The 20,000-nt window shown below is 39.4% G+C and overlaps 4 protein-coding genes across 6 annotated transcripts in view; 1 reads left to right on the top strand and 3 right to left on the bottom strand.

Moving 5' to 3' along the window:
* Nucleotides 1-104: 104 nt before the first annotated feature.
* Nucleotides 105-4,455, top strand: upb1 (ureidopropionase, beta; the record flags this gene model as incomplete). Its single annotated transcript, XM_083784610.1, has 10 exons — nt 105-208; nt 1,010-1,181; nt 1,517-1,604; nt 1,716-1,810; nt 2,039-2,197; nt 2,855-3,024; nt 3,212-3,293; nt 3,495-3,537; nt 3,891-4,045; nt 4,335-4,455. 10 exons carry the CDS (start codon nt 105-107, stop codon nt 4,416-4,418), a joined length of 1,152 nt encoding a protein of 383 aa, XP_083640736.1. The 3' UTR covers nt 4,419-4,455.
* A 116-nt stretch (nt 4,456-4,571) lies between these two features.
* On the bottom strand, nt 4,572-11,226 carry gucd1 (guanylyl cyclase domain containing 1). Its single transcript, XM_083784611.1, has 6 exons — nt 10,787-11,226; nt 10,567-10,651; nt 10,268-10,433; nt 9,354-9,445; nt 9,017-9,258; nt 4,572-6,669 (listed from the first exon to the last, which is right to left on the bottom strand). Exons 1-6 carry the CDS (start codon nt 10,791-10,793, stop codon nt 6,578-6,580), a joined length of 684 nt encoding a protein of 227 aa, XP_083640737.1. The 5' UTR covers nt 10,794-11,226; the 3' UTR covers nt 4,572-6,577.
* Nucleotides 11,227-12,472: 1,246 nt separating this feature from the next.
* On the bottom strand, nt 12,473-17,075 carry p2rx4b (purinergic receptor P2X, ligand-gated ion channel, 4b; the record flags this gene model as incomplete). Of its 2 annotated transcripts, XM_083783689.1 has the most annotated exons (12): nt 12,473-12,748; nt 12,921-13,025; nt 13,267-13,332; nt 13,427-13,517; nt 13,764-13,900; nt 14,081-14,222; nt 14,310-14,390; nt 14,588-14,684; nt 15,311-15,383; nt 15,935-16,006; nt 16,314-16,461; nt 16,933-17,075. In XM_083783689.1, the coding sequence occupies 12 exons, from the start codon at nt 17,073-17,075 to the stop codon at nt 12,707-12,709; spliced, it is 1,197 nt and encodes a 398-aa protein (XP_083639815.1). In that variant the 3' UTR covers nt 12,473-12,706. The 2 variants fall into 2 exon arrangements, with proteins under 2 accessions (XP_083639815.1, XP_083639816.1); XM_083783690.1 differs by lacking the exon at nt 15,935-16,006.
* A 2,031-nt stretch (nt 17,076-19,106) lies between these two features.
* The window catches only part of hira (histone cell cycle regulator a), a 17,245-nt gene continuing 16,351 nt past the window's right edge, over nt 19,107-20,000 (bottom strand). For both annotated transcript variants that reach the window (XM_083785074.1, XM_083785075.1), the window contains exon 25: nt 19,107-20,000. This exon is cut by the window's right edge and continues 390 nt beyond it. The gene's annotated coding sequence lies outside the window, so the exon portion shown is untranslated.

Below are 20,000 nucleotides of genomic sequence, written 5' to 3'. Positions count from 1 at the left end.
GTTTCTTTAACCATTAGTTATTGACCAGGTCCAGGTAGTATTCAAATCTGCACCAGCATAGAGCCACAGAGAGACTGGATATCGCTGACAAGAAGTGATTCATAATGTCAGCATCAGAGTTTGAATGCTTGGAGAAGACTTTGGAGACACATATACCCAAGGACGAGCTGAGAGAGGTCAAACGGATCTTATTTGGAAAGGAACCTATGTAAGTTATGTTCAGCATTAGCTTGCATTCCTCACTTACTTGCCGTGTTATCATGGGAAAGCTTGGTCAAGTTACATACATTGTTTAAATCAAGTACTTTAAGTCAAAATGGTTTAATCGTATAGTGAACTCGGCCTATTTATCCCCTTGAAAATGTTTGATGAGTGAGACAAAGTCCACTTCTGCACTGAGAGCACTCTGCACAGAGCTGTTAGCTCACAAGTAAAAACAAATAAAGCAAATTGGAAGAACACTAAATATCTTTGAAATGAGAATCTTACTTTGATTTCACCATTTGAAGTGGCCCCACATAAGTACACAGTCTTGATTCTCAGACAGCAACAGTGAAGTGTATCATATAGTCTAAATGTAGTTGGAATAAATTAAGCTAAAGTTCTGATTATCACTGCTTATGCAGCGATAATGACAACTTCAGCTTCAACATGGGCATGCCTATAGATACATTTGGTCACATAGTCTGCTTCCAACAGAGATAGTTAGTCCTGTCCCCTATAGTCATACAATATGTAATGAGAGATCACTTTGTCTGTGATCTCTCATTGGTCTGATGAAGAGCCATGAGACTCGAAACTTCATGTCCACTTTGGTGTAAAGAATAAATATTTAAGCTTTGGAGCTCAGTCCAGTCTGCAGACCTTATTTTATTTTCTCTTCTTGATCTTTGTCTCACATCCGATGATGAGCTTGCCTACCAATGATATGAATAAATGGGATATGAATGAACTCATTGCACACAGTCAGCACTAAAGCAGCTTTTGAACTGTCTTTGCTCTCCTATAGGAAGTTGGATGTCCCACAATGTGCAGTGGAGGCAGCCTCAGAGCGGGAGTTTGAGCTGCAGGGTTACGTGTTTGAGGCTGCCCAGGAACAGCTCAGACCGACCAGGAAGATCCGAATCGGGCTAATTCAGAACCACATAGTTCTGCCCACTGATGCTCCTGTGCTACATCAGGTCAGAGAGGAAGTGGTGCCTTACATTCATATATTTTATTATACACTTTATTGCATAACTCTGAAAAACGAGAAACTGTATACACAAACTACTCATAATTGGGAAGGTAATGTTCTTAACTTCTTGTTGATCTTGGTGCAGAGCAGCAGAGCCCGAGACATAGCCTTCATGTACAAACAATTCACAGACCTCCACGGTACATATTGACACTCCTGTTGCCAGGACACCAAGCCATACAGTGGAGAGGAAGTGGAAGACGAAAAACACATCGATATCGATGTTACACAGGAGTGCAATAACTCTGTGTGTCTGTTGTGTCTCATTCTCACATACAGATCAATGCTATGCATAGCAGGATTGGTGAGCTGGTAGAGGTAGCAGCCATGTGTGGTGTCAACATCGTCTGCTTTCAGGAGACCTGGAGTGAGTAGTGGCATACAAGGTCATCATACCAACCTACTGCCCTGCTTGTGAAGTTAAACAATAAATGCACTATCCAAGCTGAGTTATTGACAGTGATGTTGGCATCCACAGCCATGCCCTTTGCTTTCTGCACCCGTGAGAAAGAACCATGGACAGAGTTTGCGGAGTCTGCTGAGGAAGGAAACACCACACGCTTTTGCCAAAAGGTGGGAGTATAGAAGTGACCTTTACCATACCATTATAGTCCTTCCAAGTCCCAACTCATTCAGCTTCCTATTAGTCCATTACCATAGACATAGACCTTCACCATAGAGTAATTTCCCATACTATTTTACCATAGACTATAACCATACACATCTTTACTATAGTTATTATATAGTAATAGCAGTGAAGAAAGTAAGTAACTCATGTGAAACATCCATTCATATCATTAGCTTGCCAAGAAATACAACATGGTGATCGTGTCCCCCATTTTGGAGCGTGACGAGTTGCACCACACTCTGTGGAACACTGCTGTAGTGATCTCCAACACAGGGAGTGTGCTTGGCAAAAGCAGGAAATACCATATTCCACGGATTGGAGATTTCAATGAGGTTAGTGTGTGTGGTATCCTGTAGTAACTGATTTCACAGGTATGCTGTTTATTTGTATGCACTGTGTATGTGTGTTCAGGTCGGGACGCATGTGCATATTATTAGTACTGTGATATAACTGCCTAACAATGTTGATTTGTGATCAGTGCTGATTGCTGATCAGCACAAAATGTGAGTACACACACACACAGGTATATCTCCCTATATGGGCTTGTGATGCAGCCATTGCTTCACTTCTTCACTGCAATCGACCGTGTTGGGACTAGTGCTGTCATTGGCCATGTACATACAGTATTTGCCATGACAACAAAGTAACCGAAAGATACCCCCTGAACTTTAACGTTCAAAAAAGAAACAACTCTCAAGAAAACCCCCTTGATGGGAAAACTAGAGGAATAAACCTCATGAAGGATCTGACAATTGCTGTCACACTCGATAAAATGAATCTGATAGTTTTGATCCAAGGCAAATTGAGATACAAGATCTCGTTTGCAATAGATCTTGTATCTTCCACTTGTAGTAATCTCTAAAAGAGCTGTAGCAATTTATTGCGAGGGTCGACTCTTATACTGTATAAATCATACATTTGTCATTTCTGTACATAACCCACATAAACTAAACAACATCAAAGTATTTACCCTTTTCACTTTTGTTTAGTCTACATATTACATGGAAGGAGACACTGGCCATACAGTGTTCCAGACCCAGTTTGGAAAGATAGCTGTGAACATCTGTTATGGACGTCATCACCCTCTCAACTGGTTCATGTACAGTATGAATGGAGCAGAGATCATCTTCAACCCATCAGCTACTGTTGGAGCACTCAGGTGTGTCATTATGCACCCCTTCATTTTCCTATGACAGGCCATTGTTTTTAATATTACGCTGTGTCTTCTGCACCCTCTTTTTATTTTATGCCTTGTTTTGTTTGTCATGGTTTTGTGGTGGTGTTAATTTCTGACAAGTGCAGTTAAAAAAAGTATATTTGTGTCTATATCTCTGTCATTAATATAGTGAGCCAATGTGGCCTATTGAGGCCAGGAATGCAGCCATTGCAAACCATTGCTTCACTTGTGCAATCAACCGTGTTGGTACGGTAAGTACACTATATCAGAGATAATGCATTGAACAAGTTTCAGGTAAATTAAATCGTTGAAGGGATTTAGCTATAACAGGCCATTGTCATTTATATGTTCTATTCTCAGAAACTCAGTTGTGTAGTTGTATGTAGATATAAGCTTCATAAAACAGTGGTACAATTACTCAGTTTTAGCTTCACTTGTTTTGTTTTATGCAGGAACACTTCAAAAATGAGTTCACCTCTGGAGATGGAAAAAAAGGTAAGACAATTATTGTCCAAGTTTATAAGTTACTGTTGTGGGGGATGATATGCTTTAAATGTCCCACCACACTGCAACAGGGACCCCTCTTGACCAGTCCATTACTAGCCTCGGTCCCAGCCTTACTCTGCGAAGAGAAAATGTCCGATTGCATGATAAACATGGAGTCTTGGCTAAGGAATGATGCAAGAATGAGCATAGTCTTTTGAAAGGGGTCAAAATTCATGGAATCATGGGTAACCTTTGGAGTGCAATATAATTTATATTGATTAATGGAATCAAAATTTCTGCATTTACAATAATGATATTATATATATATATATATTAATAAAGTATGTTATTGTTTCATCCAGCTCATCAAGATTTTGGACAATTCTATGGGTCAAGCTATGTGGCTGCTCCAGATGGCAGCCGCACACCTGGGCTCTCCAGAACACGGGATGGTCTCCTGGTAGCAGAACTGGACCTCAACCTGAACAGACAAATTAGTGACAAGTGGAGTTTTAAGGTGCATTTAACATAGTTCCACATGTATGCACGCGCACACATTTTATCTGTAAATAGGAGATGCAATGTGTGTGTAATCTTTGGGTGAGGTTCACACACACACACACACACACACACACACACACACACACACCAGAATGGTGTTGCGACTATGAGGGGATGTTAATGATAGGGGAATGAAGGGATGATCATGTAAAGTTGATGTAATTAATAAACTATGCATCTGTATTGTTTCATAAACTTTCAGGATGGACTGCATTAACAATCTACATCCTCTATTGCATTTGCAGATGACTGGGAGATATACAGAGTATGCCGAGGAGCTCACAGAGGCTGTCAAACATGACTTCAGACCTAAAATAGTTAAGGAGTAGACAGTTGTTCTCTACACCAGGGGTGTAAAAAAAGAAAGTCACACAAAGATTTGTAGTAACTGAGGACCCCATATTAAAGACCCCTGCTCTATTTACTTCTCAGTAAACACAGATGGAAAAACACATGGAGCATGCATTCAGAATGCTTTAATTACAGAACATAATAAATGCTATTGTACATTTCATAAAAAATAAAGTTTGCTGCTTCAAATGTTCCATTTGTTCATACCAAAAATGCACAACCAGGAATACATCAGGCGTAGTTCTAGTTCTAGAGCCAGAAGTTATTCCATCCCCATTTCCACTTCCTGCAGCAGGCCCAGGCTCGAATCCAACAACCCTTTGCTGCACATCATCACGGTCACCATCAAAAAGCAGAAATGCTTTATTTCATCTTAAAAGCCATTTCATGATCAAATCGATAATTTAAACACTAAATTATATCTGGTATGAAAACCATAGTGCAACTTCATCCATGATACCAACGTAAAAAATAAACTGAGTGAGTTAAGTATTCAAGCCACGCTTTTCCACCCCCACACGAGACATCTGTCCAGTGGCTTAACCACTATGTTTCACTATGTCAGACTCAAATTCATACAACCTCTTAAAGTTTGGTTAACTGCCAAGGTGGCAGGTAGAGTACACAAACTTATCAGCCAAAAACTCCCCATCAGGCTGACAGTCGCTTGGTGCCCTTACGTTTGTGCCTACAAGGCATCACTCTATGCACAACAGTGCGTCACTCACATGAGCTTTCTCCATCCAATGTTTAGCCTTTAGCTGATCCACCAATCGTGTGAATTAAAGGATGACGAACTAACATTTGCATGTTGTCCACTTGTCCTCAATCTGTCGAAAGATAGTTGATGGTACCACCCTCCAGGCAGAGGTGGTTCCATTGACAGGCCATGGTGTATTGCATTAGCATTTGACAAGCGTTTGTCAATTCATACATACAGTACATACATCAAATTAGGCATATACATTCATACATAACATTATACTTCAAGGACAATTCATTTCCTGAGTCTTTTCAAAAATAGTTTCTCCCTCTATTCCCTGTTGATATAATATGTAGGACATCTACAAAGTGTCAAAGTACTTTTACAGAAAATAAAAGGCAATTGAGGGTGCACGTTTGCAACTATAGATAAGCTTCTAAGACATGAGTGTAAAACAAAACTCTAGGTAAAGCACATAGCAAAATGCAGAATGTTTTGTTACGTTCACTGCCAGGTATTAATTCTTTCTTCCAAAACCACTAGTGTTTTTCAGTCAAGATCCTTATTTTGAAGGCCGACCCGAGATGTGAAACAGAGGTGACAGACAGTCGTCTTATTTCACCCAGAATAGATTTTTTTTAACCGCGATCATTGGTTCTTTAGTTATGGGTCGTCAAAGCTAGTTTTGACCAAAAAATAAATCTGGGAAAATAATCAGAGATAAATGCATTCTTCTAAATCTGATAACATGGAGGCGGATGGCAGGCGAAATGTTCACTTGCGGTTAATTTCTAGTTGTATCTGTTGCTTACCTACGAACCTAGAACCAGTCATACGTAAGTGAAGAGCACGATCTATCATAAAGCACTGAAAGAACACATGACAGGGATCTCCGTCATCGATGGTGAAGCGAGGGAATGTGTCAAGACTCTGGATTTTACTGTGTAATAATACGCAGTTGCCATCAGCCCTTATTTGTGTGGTACATTTCTTCCACTACATTGCATCCACAGCAAATGTCTGAAGTCTGAAATGTCTGCTCACAATTTTTAAAGTTAAATCAACTCTACAAATAACTACGCTAAATTTGAGCAAAAGACAGCGTAGAATTCATCCAAAGTATCTGCTCACCTCTGTCAAAGGAAAAATAAAGTTTCCAGCCTTCACAGGTTGAGTGGAAATGGCTCTGTGTGAAGGGGAGCAAATTAATTCACAATTAATTGTGAATGGTGTAACTGTAGCGGTGTTACTTCTGTGAGCAGCCAGACATCTTAGCACCAAAGAGGACAGCCTGGGGAAATGATCTACAATGCTTGGCTAAAGCTGGGACCAATGATCCCAGACTGGGGCGGAGGGTCTGCAGCACTGCAATGTCACTACAACTTTGATAAGTATCCATATATGCATCCATATATGCATCAACAACATTGTCTTTCAGGGCTCCTTAAATATAAACAGGATGTCCTCGTCTGTTCCGTAGCTCCGCCGAGCCTCTTCAAAGTTACTGATGCTGGTACAACATACTCCTGAAATAATAAACACACACGTTGAGGTTCGTTGCCAAGGTGGATAGCATGTGACAGTTATGTTGCATTATTTGCTAATTAAATGTGACTTTTCCAGTTGTCTGCATCTAATGAAAGTGTCACAGGTATATTTTAATAACAAACAAAAGGTATGTCTGTCTGTGCGCACTTCCAATACACTAGTCAAAGTTTCCAGTAACTGCCTGTGTCTCGTTTGTCTAGATTAAAAATTAATACATTGATTTAAAAAAAAAAATGCAGCCACTGTTTGATTTTTTTGGGGGGCTTTTATGCCTTTATTTATAGTTAAGTACACACTGACAGGAAATGTGGAGAGAGATGTGGAGTGACACACAGCAAAGGTCGTCGGGATCGGGATACAAACCAGCGACACACAGGCTGCGTCCGAATTCATTCCCTATGCCCCATAAAGTCACTACTTTGGGGTTCCGCCATTTTGTTATAGTGTCCGAATGTGTAGTGAGCATTTTTGCACCCTAACGTAGTGTACTGAAGTATCCCACAATGCACCGGGAATTGTAGGGAGCATCCGATGGTCACTACAAAAACACAGCGAAGCAAATCTGCCCCATAATGCATTGCGCAAGCTCGCTCTTGAGCGCACATGCACGCATTTGCGCACGTGCGCTGCTAATGCATACATGCGCTCATTGCGCTCCAACTCAGAAGAGGCAAAAGTTGAACCAGCGAAAGAACTCAACACAAATGTACTTTTTAAACTTTCGTTTTCCCTTCCCTGGCGGATCTCGAAGCTACAGATCTCGAGACAAATGATCTGTGCATTTATTTGAAATGGTTTTATTTTATTTATAATAAATCTACTCATTTGCAATAGTATTACTAATCTGATCCATTGTATCACCCAGGCCCAGCGCATGACGTTAGGAGAGGAATCAGTTGCTTGCTGTAGAATATATTTGTGAGATTCTTTATCACAAACGTAGGCTAAATACATGCATGTGAGACACATATTGTGTCCGAACATATGTTTTATTAATATTCATTAATTCCTGCCATGAAAAAGTATGCTATTTAACATTATTTAATTGAATTGCGATAAATACATTAAAACTTCATTATGTAGGCAGTCATTTATTGGACTGCTGTTTCTGTTAACACCAAACGTCCGTATTCTGAGCAGAGCTTGTAGATCGGCTACTTTTGGTAATTCTTTACCAAAAGTACCCGATACAAGCTCACAACACGTTGCACATAGATCGGCTATTTTTGCCGTATCCCCCCGCCCCAGGATTAGCGGGGGTTCATGTGGTTAATCAATCATGCTGCTGATATTTTCATATTGTCAAGGTGGTGCACTGTTTTCATATTGCTGGATAATGGATATAGCCTAATATTAATTTATTGATAATAATCATAGGCCTATGTTATTTTAAAATAACCTTTTTATCATAGACATATAGGCCTAAATGCCTGCAAACATATTTTCATTAACCTATTTTTCTTTATTAATTCATGAATTTAAAAATAACTTTACAAACTGTCCTTGCAGGGAGGTGACAGCCTGCAGTCACTTATTTGATACAGTCTGTTCCTAGCGAAAATTCAGCAGCAGCGTTTTGACTGGTTTCTTGTAGTCAGTTGATTCTTCATATCCAAATGAGTGAAACGGCCGGGATGATTTGTTTATTTTTCAAACAGTTCTTTATGAGGCGATCTGAAAAAACCTAATGAGGATTTCATGCAAATAAAAAGTACATGAACCCGCGGACCTACAGCGCCCTTTACCGACATTGACGTCAGAGTCGGTGCTCCCCATACAGGGAGTATTGTCCGAAATCATCACTATAGAGTCCACTAGAGTCTGGATCCCCGTATGGGGGGTAGGGAGTAGGGAACAACCCTAGCAATTCGGATGCAGCCACAGCCTAGGTGCCCGGACCACTCTAGGCCAGCGGCCCTGGCTAGAAAATGTACCACATAGTCTCTGAACCCGGGTTTGACTCCCCGTTTCCTGTCTCTCTACACTGTGAAACTATCAATAAAGGCAAGAAAACCCTGAAAAATAAATGTTATAACAACAAAATGTAGAAACATAATTGCTAAAAATGCTCAAAATGTATGGTCATAAATAAATAATTGGTTAAATAATTGATTTCATGAAAGGTTCTATTTTTAGATTTCTGTTGTTGCTGCTGTGTGTTAGCCTGGCTCCAGCCCTGAATCGCTACCATTAAAAAAATATTTCCTGAAACGAAATGAAAATTCGTTTTAGACCACGCCACCACGACATCTGATACGGTAGGCCAGCAGCTTCTACTGTGTTCTTGTGTTTCTGAGGCTGAGCCTATTATAATGTGATACTCACGGTCAGAATATGCAGGGTTGTTATAGAAGATGCAACCAGTACTCCTGTTGAAGCCACATATGACCACAAAGTGACCCTGGTATTCTGGCTTCCTGCAGAAACACTTCTGGCCCACAGGAAGGAAGCAGCAGTATTTGACAGGTGAAGAGCAGAGGTCACATGTCAAAACCACAGCGTTGACCAACACTATGGCAACATGGCCCTGATCAAGATGGGCCTGGATCTCCTGAATCGTCACAGAGCTAAAGGATGACATTCAAGAAGACATTTACAGGTGTTAAGTCTTGCTACTGTGAATCAACAGATCTGTTGTTTACAGATTAATAAGATAACTCACCATTTTTTCACCACCACACCTTTGCTCTCTGCCTTGAGGAAGAGCTCATTAACTCGGTCTTCCTCTGTATCGAAATGCTTTTTATAAAATGACTGCAATCCCGACAGAGAGAGACATAAGAAAGTGCTTTAATACATTATTTTTAAGTCAATACCAAGTTTAGGAATGGGACGATATGAAAATGACATGATTCATTAAAATTGAATTCAACTGAAAATTGAAATTACACTTTTGTTGTTAACCACTTGAACCACCAGCATCGCTATTCTGGGAGGAACATTCGCCAAAAATAGTCGATCTACAAGCTCACATGTTCCAACGTGTTGTGAGCTTGTAGATCTGCCATTTTTGGTGAATCGATTTGTTTTGTGTAGTGAAATGAGCACCCAAATGCACTCTTTACAGGTCTGTTCTATCAAGTATAGACTAGAGTATAAGTGGTACTGAATTTGCAGCTCAACAAAAGCTAAATTATCCTCAGAGATCAGATGGGGACACTAAAGGGGACCCATAAGAAGATGCCGGCCAAACGTTGCGGTTGTCTAATACAGTCATGAGGCTGATAGAGGTCGGGCCACCCAGGATAAGTTAATTATGATTGGATTGCTGACTAGCCATGGTTCACATGACGCTCATACTTTTATTCATGACAGTCATATGTTTCAGGGCTGCTGACATGCGTGTTAATTCTTGTTATCAGGTACCTGGGCTGACCACCATTTTTTTACAGCAGCACCCGACTTTGAACTCTGACAGAATCAGTGACTCTAAAGGTTGAGGAAAATGTCACGATAAATAAAAATCTATGCAATACGATTATTGAGATAAGGATCATCATCCACTCCCATCCCTAATCAAGTCACATAGAATTGAACTCAGCCCGACAACAATGACTGACTTGGTTGAGACAGTACCTGGTTCTTAAAACCCTTGTCGACACCCAGAGTCTGGGTGCAAAAGCGGTGTTTGATACCCAGCTGGCACATGAGGTAAGCCAAGTCAATCGTCCACACGCTTTCTGTCAACTTCAGCTCCCAACAAGCATTTTGAAACTCTTCATCACTGACAGGATGGAGGTATCTGTAAAGTTCATAAAGCTCATTATAACTGCTTATTGTCATCTGGATACTATACACGTCCAGGTACAATGGAGGACACAAGTGTATGTGTATATAAGGCTTCAATGTTATGAATGATTAATGAGTGAACTTACTTCAAAACCATTCTTGAACAGGCTAACCCACAATCCCAGTGGTAAAGCTGCCGAATGACAGGGACATTCAATAGAACTACACCATCTGTGGGAGGACAAAAAAAAATAACCATTATAGCTAGATAACTCTAACAACATTGTTTTAACGTAACAAAAATAATAAACTTAAGCTAAGCTAGGTTGGCTAGCCTGTAACTAATAAGACATTTATATGGCTTACCTGTCATTCTGGGGGTTGCGTCCAAGTTAGATAGGTAGCCAAGTACCTAACTAACTGCTAGAGACTGAATCCAACTTAGTTTACTGTAGATCCAGTAATCCAGGGTTGAACTGCCTCATTAATGCTACCTAAAAGAAACAAGATAAACTAGCCTGTTTGTTAGCTTAGCCTTCGCTTGGTTACTAGCCCCGCTGTACGTAGGTTTCCGAGCGGGGCTAGCTTGGTTACCAGAGTACTAGCTCAATGCTAGCTAGAGTAACGTTAATGTTGGCCCACCATTAACTGACACCATAGCGACCGCTATACTAAGTTAACTAACTTTATAATGAATGTTGGACAGCTAGAACGAAGCCAGGTCTCTAAAAACACTGCCCTGCTTCTCTTTTGTTTGCTACCTTGTTAGCTTACATGCTACTACGATGCTCAGCTCGCTTTACCATGACGTGCGCTGACTGCGCTCAGCTGAGAAGAGAAACTACTTAGACTGAAACGATGCTGCCCCCAGGTGGAGTATGGTGGAAGTGTAGCATCCACATTTTAGCCTATGTCTATGATGCTTGAATTGTATTGAATTTAGGGTACTACTGATAGTGATGATAGCTAAGGAAAATATCGAGTCTGAAACACTTAATAAGTTGCCATGACAGGGCCAAATATGAGAAGAGAATATCTACAGAGTTCAACAAATTGGTTTATTCAGAGAATTCATTTTGAAACAGAGTAAAGCAACAGTTTGCATAGTCATTTTAAGTCACTCCCCTCAAGGGAGAGGGACCCAGACACCTGACCTATAACTATGTTTACCAAATATATGTTTACCAAATAAATGAGGAATAATTGCAAATTGATTTGTACATAAAGCAAATGAATACAAATAAATGATGCATACTTAAATACATGCACATGCACTCATAATTACATGGTTACACAAATTACTTATTCACATCAATGTAATTCAATTATTCAGCACAAAACACAACTAAACCCAACCAGATTAAAACAAAATTATAATTAATTTAAATTAATACATTTTCTGCAACTCTGCCATTTTTAATAATGTTGATGTTGGGCAGAAACCTCATATTTTACAAATGTTTGTTTATTTTGTCAATTAATGTAGTCCGGCAGCCAACAGGCTTCTTTTGTTTAAACTTTAAAGTGCAACATTTGGTATATAGTCTTTTTTATTGGCCTAAAATATTGTCTATATACATACATTCACAAATCCACTTGCTGACCCATTAACATCCATTATAAGGAGAAAATGATGTCAAACTTTCCTTATGCTTTAAGTAGCATGTGACGTGTCAAACTAGGGGGTTTTCATGATTCTGAATCCATTCCAAGCATTAGTTTTGCACAAAAAACACAAAAAAAGCCGTCATCACAAATGTGAAGAGGTCAGCACATTTTGGGTACATTTGGTCAAGTGGCTGTGGCCGTTTTTAGCCCAAGGAGTGTTTTTTGTGCAAAACTAATGCTTGGAATGGATTCAGAATCATGAAAACCCCCTAGTTTGACATGCTACTTAAAGCATAAGGAAAGTTTGACATTTTTGCCTGATGTTTTTTTTTATCAAAATTTCTTTATTATTTTTTCAAGTCACATGAGTCAAAAAGAACATTAAAAAATTGTTTACCCCTCCCTCCCCCCAGAGTTCCCACTCTGAAAGAGCCACAACCCCAGTATCTTGTACCATTAACAATGAAATAAAAGGCACATACAAATATACATATACATATTATTGTGTCACACAAAACATATAGTTATAATAAAAAAGGAAATATGAGGTTTCCACACGGCAGCAACAATAACAACATAATCATGTATTAATTAATTCAAAACATTGGAAGTCTGTGTTTTATGGCAGCTTTCTAGAATGGGATATCCAAAGAAATGCTCCCTGTTGCAGTGTCAGTGTTATGAGGTTCCATAGCTGGTGCTCATGGTGGACACCTGCATCTTAAAGAATGTGTGGAGACGCAGTCTTATCAAGTTATGAATGACCCAGGTAGAACACAAATGACCCAACACATGTCTTAACAATGAACCTTCCAGAGCTAAAACGTATCAAAAAGTAAACATAGGCCTTTTTATATTTTAATATAATAATCAAAGGAAGTTAGGAACTTACTTGTTCACTATCAACTTCCTTGCTCAGGTGTGTGACTTTGTGTTTACTGTAAAGATCTTTTCTTTTTGTACAAGTCAACAGGAACCAGTCGGCAACTACAGGTATCTGAGGAAAATCATTGAAAGAGCATCTTTATCCATTCTTGTCAAGTAGCATGATGAATAGAGATGGGGAAAAGGGGCCAGACAGAGAGCAAAGAGAGGATCCATGTCATGAGCTGGATTAAAACTATTGATTAAAAAAGAAAAAAGAAAAATCTCTTAATTCTGGACGTTATCACATTCTTTAAAGAAAATGCATTTTCATCATATTTTCTCTTTGCTTCAAGAGAGAAAGGCCTACTTACTAAACTGAGGAATGAAAGTGCAGCACCCAAGTTCACCAGTGTTGGTACAATGCTAAATTTACCTGCCTGAAAGTTAAAAAAGAAAAAAAAGATTTGTATCACTATGATTTATATTAATTAAGACAGAAACAGGATACATATATTTTTACTCCACCCTTACCGTGCCAAACACAACAACTTCAAACCGAATTCCATATGCTTTGATTAGTGTTCTTGTCTCACCATCAGGGGTTTTGTAGTATTTTGCAAACCTGTATATGCAAACATTTTGTAAAGAGTTTCATTTTCCACCTTATTGTCCACTGTCCAAAGCAACACACACACACACACACACACACACACACACACACACACACACACACACACACACACACACACACACACACACACACACACACACACACACACACACACACACACACACACACACACACACACACACACACACACACACACACACACACACACACACACACAATACTGTATAATAATCTAACCTGAAGTTGAATCCAGGTGCCACATTATTGCCAGGATCTGTGCTGTCTAACCTTTGAAAGCTGTACTTTGGTTTACATTTTCTTGCCCACAAGTCCAAGTCACAGCTCCAGTCAATGAGGACACCGATGATGCCACCCTTAACAATCATAAACATTGCTCAATTAAAGATGATTCATTTGTACGTGTGTGACGTATTTATTACCTTGTGATAGGTAGGCCTAACCTGATTGCTAATTGCCAGGGGCGGAGAACCTAATCTTAAATCAGCATCATACAAAATTAGCTAATGTATTTTACCAGGAACTCATGAGCTTACCTTGACAGCCATGGTTTGAAAATCCTGCCCAGCTTCTGAAACTATGTATTTGAGACGGAATATTGGGCAGTCAGGGTCCATTATATGATGGAATTCACATTTCTTCAAGTACGAGGAGTTAATGTGTGGCAGAATGTTTCTCCTGGAGGGGGAGAAGATAAGTTACAGTACCGCCCTGTAGTATCTCTGATAAGTTATGTCTTTTATTACGAGAAAAGTCAACTCTAACCTGTGAAAGTTAAACTTGGGGTACGTTGCAGTGTTTTTAATCAATACTGTGAAGTCCTTTGTATCTCCCAGCATTGCAGGCCTATGAGATATGGCAAACTATGATGTCTTAAGCCTGTTTTATACTACAACCAAGCGTGCATCATCAAGTATAGTCATTACACCATGCATACATACGTACCTCAGTCCTTAACACATATAACACATATTAACACATATTTTACAATGAATATATATATTTGCATAGGATGGCTAATAAAAGATTGTAAATATTCTTACTCGGGTAGAGTAGTATCTATTTCAAGGGGACACCAAGATAATACCTCACAGGTCTTGACTGTGTCGGAATAGTTGACACACAGTCCTGTCTGGATACCTGAGTAAGAGTCAACTTTTAGTCACAATATCAGCTATTCCATTGCATTGATAAATGATATGGCAAGAGGAAACATAAACAATGAAAACCTTAGTGTTCGTTTATCCATTTCTAACTATAGAATTGAATTAACTAATGATTTTACATTGTACCACTTATGAGAAGTGTCCTATAGAGAGTATGCACGTGGCATCATCATCATACCCAGACGTTATGAGGGAACGCCTACTGAGTGGCAAAAAACTACTTTCTGGCCTTGACAGTCCATCCATTCATTATTGCGAACGCAGTGAGCCACTTACTATGACAGCAAGGGCTGAATGTCTGTCTGTGTGTGTGTGTGTCTGTGTGTGTGTCTGTCCCACTGTTACACCACCCGCCCGCCACCAGAGGGCGCAGCTGTAGCACACACACACACACACACACAGGGCGCAGCTGTAGCACACACACACACACACACACACACACACACACACACACACACACACACACGCACACGCGCACACACACACACACACACACACACACGCACACACAACCACACACACACAAGAGCTGCGTTCGCTTCACGCGTTTGCGCGTCTTACTTGTGTTAATGTGTTCTAGTGTGGTAGCCTTGCCCTTACCACTGCCTCGTGGATCATTCTTTCCCTCAGTGCAGTCATAGTCATCAGTGCAAATGGTAGATGGATTTGGAAACTGGAAGAGAGAGATTATATATATGTCGGGTATAACTAAATTTCTTTGTTTTAATTTGTTTGTGCATACACCAGTGCTATTGAACTCTTAACTCCATTGGACCCTCAAACTGGTAAAGCAGCTAACTCCACCCCCTCTCCCCCGCTCATGCAATTAATTGATGAGGCAGTATTGCTTTGTTTTCAAAATAAGGTTTTCTTCATTTCCTGACAAATGTATATTTTTCGTTTCCTGAAAATTTTACATTTTGGAGTTAGTTGTTTTCTTATACAGCAGCTAACTCCACCCCCTCTCCCCCGCTCATGCAAGTAATTGATGAGGCAGTATTGCTTTGTTTTCAAAATAAGGTTTTCTTCATTTCCTGACAAATGTATATTTTTCGTTTCCTCAAAATTTTACATTTTGGAGTTAGTTGTTTTCTTATACAGCAGATATATATAGTATCCATAATTATGTAATTACATTTAAAGCAATGCATTACTAATGATAACTATTGTTACATCACCTTTTAACAAGTGAGTCAGGAAGAGAGATCAAGAACAGACACTCACATCAGGGCAGGCTGCCTGGGTTTGATTGGCGGTGAAAATGGCATTTGTCAGCACAAAGAATGATTGATCGGCCTTTATACAAAACAAAAGAGCATAGTCATTGTTCATTCACGTCTTTTAGGTCAGGTTAGCTCCATCTGTTATTTAGTGAGCCATAGGAATAACCCGTGACAACACAGAAATGAAAATACCTTGCAGGCATAATCATAAATCATCATTCTGCAATATGATAGGTGTATGTTATGCTTTCTATATTGCTTGAAAAGCATGTATGGATTACCGCTGCAGCCTATTTCTGGAGGCTGGGGGTATACTCTATATTCATGTCTGTGTCTATATGTGCACTGTGCAGGTTTGTGAAAATATCAAGTTAAAATACCTGAGGAGGAATAATATAATCAGCCACATCCCAAAACCAGGGCCTTGAGCCAGATGTATTGGACAGGGCATATCCTTTCACTTTAGTAGTGACAGTACTAATGACAGTGTCTGTGTCCTGGTAGGCCTTCTGAACTACACAGACGTACCTGTTGACAGCACATATAGTAAGTATAGTGGACAGATACATTTCACATGAAAAGCAAACATCACATGGCATGGCAGAGAACAAATAAAACCGTTAAGTCATTTGATTTTGTTGTTGATTCAAATTGACCGTATAACAGGTCAAGATATACTTAGTTTGGACCTATTAAACCCATACATTGTTATACCTTGGTGGGTTTTTTTTAATCGACATAGGTTTAAATGGGTTAATGGCAGCATAGTGTTCCTAGTCTACCAAATTCACATCATCAACTCTTTGGATCACTCACAACCCAGTTTGAGAAAACAAGAGGAATAAAGCAGTAACTTTACTACAAGACAGAAAACATGTCAACACAACCTTTGTCTTATTCATCTATACTAGACCTATTTGAAAATTGGAACGATGCAAGCCAGGCACAATGCAAATTGGGAATGCATGCCCATTTATTGTAAGATAAAGCCTTACTTACCCGACCACATAAAGGGTAACCAACAGCTGTGTGAATCTGAAGACACATCCTACACTTTTGCTTTCAATAACCAATGTTTTGGGTGTTTCATAATCAAAGAAACAGTGCAGAAGGTTTTGGCAGCGTCCTGTACCCTTACCCATGACTGTACCGAGTACAACAATGAGATGACAGATGAGCTCTGCAATAATATGCAGCAAAGTAGGCTTATCTATTCAGGATATAATATCACCAGGGATGTACAGTACAGTCCAACACCTGCACGTTTGGATGTGTACCTTGGTATATGCCTATACATTTGTTATTTATGCTTATTTTGTAGTGCAGTGGTAGTCCTAGCCCACCACCATGGAGGTTGTAAATTCTAATCCACTGTGGTGTAACCGGTTTCTATTCTAACCAGCCATTTAGATCCATATTAATTCCATGACAAGAAACAAATACTGTATGTATGCTATGGGTTAACATATATCTTATAAATCTCTTATGTGGGTCCTTGGCAATATATTTTCTAATGGGGGAGTGTTCATTTTGAGGTCATTGACATGAAAAAGTTTGGGAACCAGTGCCTTATAGCTCCTACTCTATGCAACATAGTTCAAAGGGTTAATGTCTTTTCTCACACATACATTATTGGTTTATCCAAGTCCTTACCATAAGTCCTTAAGAACAGAAAGCCATGGCCAATGTTACCAAAACCTCACCAGTCTTCCATTGTTTATTTTTCACCTTTTCCAACAAAAAAAAAACACGAATTCAGCTCCGCATTGAAAGTCTTTCCTGTTTTGTAGAAAATGGAGAGAGACAAAGTTGCCTTGTACAAACATTTAAAAATGACGTAAATGACGAAAGGCGTGAAAGAAATAAAAGCTGTACAGAATTAGTAAAGAATACAAAGGGACATCCAATTTCTCTAGAGATAGACAGACAAACAAGTGGAGGAATGTCTCCAGACTCCTGTCTTTCTGTTCCATGATCTTGCCCATCATTTTTGCATTTCTTGCTTATTGTACAGTACGATATATCAAACAATCCTTTACAGCTTACATTGTCCCTTTATCTGTACAGTGAGGGCCACGGGGGGAGGAGGGTGCACAGGTGGAGGGAGGGGAGAGACCATAATACCAGTTAGGTAAAATGCACCCAACTGTAACGTGGAATCAATTTAGTTTTGAAAGTTTACATGATTAGTTAATATTTTCATGATTCTATGCGTCTCCCCCCACAAAAAAACAAAGCAATCATCCCAGTTAACTGATGAGAGGCAGTGGATGTGAAAGGTTAGGAGGATCATAATCTCATCTTTACAGCCTTTACTCTGACATGTCCTGGGGGTAGCACCAATTATTCTATGTACAAAATAGACAACAGGGGACTAGACAGAAAAAAACAACCTTGACCTAAAAAGGGAAGTGATTTCCAGGTTTCATTCAGGATTTTTGGACAATCTATAAGATCGTGATGGATTTACAGTTAATCAGTTCAAATAATTATATCTAGCCATCACTCACCCATGTTGGCAAAGTGTAGCACTATGTGACTAAGTCAACAGAGCAGGCTGAAGAGTGTGATGTGTGATGATGGATGTAAGAGAAAGAACTCTATTCCAAAATGTCATATCCATTTTCGAAAGGGCGATCATTAGCTGAAGGTACAAGAATCCCCCCCATCTCTGTCAAACAGGACAGTAGATTATCATCCAAGGAAATCATCATTGCCCGATGTTGGTCAAGTCTACGATGTTGTTTATCACATACCAATAGCCTTATTTAGTCACACAGACCAGGAGAAAATAGCATTTGATCAACCTTTCCCCCCCCCTGGTGGCCTCCCTGCTCACTTTGTCAAAACATGCAAATAACAGTGTTTTATCAGTATGTAAAGGAACCGAAATACTATCAGTATGTAAAGGAACCAAAATACTATATCATTGTATTCAAGTGGTAGGCAGTTCATTTTTTACCTTTACTAAGATTGTGTTTTATCCCTATGCAAAGGAACCAAAATACTTATTGCTGTATTCAAGTGGGAGGAAGTTAATGTTGTTGAATCATGGCCAGCGGGGACCAGGCAATCATATTTGGGAACAGTTTGAATCAAACAGACTCAGTGTGACTCTGCCCTATCTTATTGTATTTGTAAAATATAAATAAATAAGGCTATGGGTATGTGATATCTTGGGCAAGCTGGTGCAGATATGCCTACCCTCGGTTGGAGGGTTCAGGAAATGTTGAATGCTTGGGATGATAACCTAAATATTTTCTTTACTTTGTGCCATCAATCATTGTGTAAGAACAGGTGTCAACTTTTCAAATCGTGAACATCTCATTTTGGAACATACTACCTCAAATATCCATTTTCATACAGCTTTTAATATCTGCAGCCTGAGATGTGCTTGATTGAATTATTATACAGACTTTGTTCAGCCACAAAAGGGTCAACAAAATCTATCTATTAAGAAAGGAAACAAGACAAGCGCTCTTCAAGTGTTTTTTCAATATTTGAGACAAGTTACTCTGATCTTAAAATGCTTTGAAGAGCAGTGTGAAAACCTCATGTAGATAAGTGATTATGACATAGAAAACGAAGGAGTGTAACCACTTTCTGATATTTCTCCAAAGATTTGTGCTTCGTATCGTCTCATCCACAAGCCAATCATAAAACAGCTAATGCAGACTCAAATCCTCGAAGACATTCTGAAATATTTGAGCTGCTTGAAGTGCACTTTTAACTCGTGCAATTTCTTTAAAGAGTAAAAGTCACCTGTAAATGTAACCAAAATCAAGCGCTCCATTGCCCCCTTCAAATATTTGAAATCTCTTGCAATATTAGTTTTCACAGGTCCCATCCCAGAGAATACACTTGTCAATTCTCATTTTTACATTTCAAGGCATCACTTTGGTTCAAACATATTGCTTCTATACATTAATATAAGTATGACAAATGCATGATTAAGGGGCAGTCCAGAAGTGCTTCGTTCAGTATACAGTAGCAGTATATTTGCAGGGAAATGAAAACTCAGTTGGGACACAGTTCTGTTGTGTGACTCTTCATCCAATAAAGATTGC

Source organism: Protomyctophum parallelum (assembly GCF_964188405.1).
Source record: "Protomyctophum parallelum genome assembly, chromosome: 15".
Lineage (NCBI taxonomy): Eukaryota > Metazoa > Chordata > Actinopteri > Myctophiformes > Myctophidae > Protomyctophum > Protomyctophum parallelum.
This window is presented reverse-complemented; position numbering and strand designations above follow the sequence as displayed.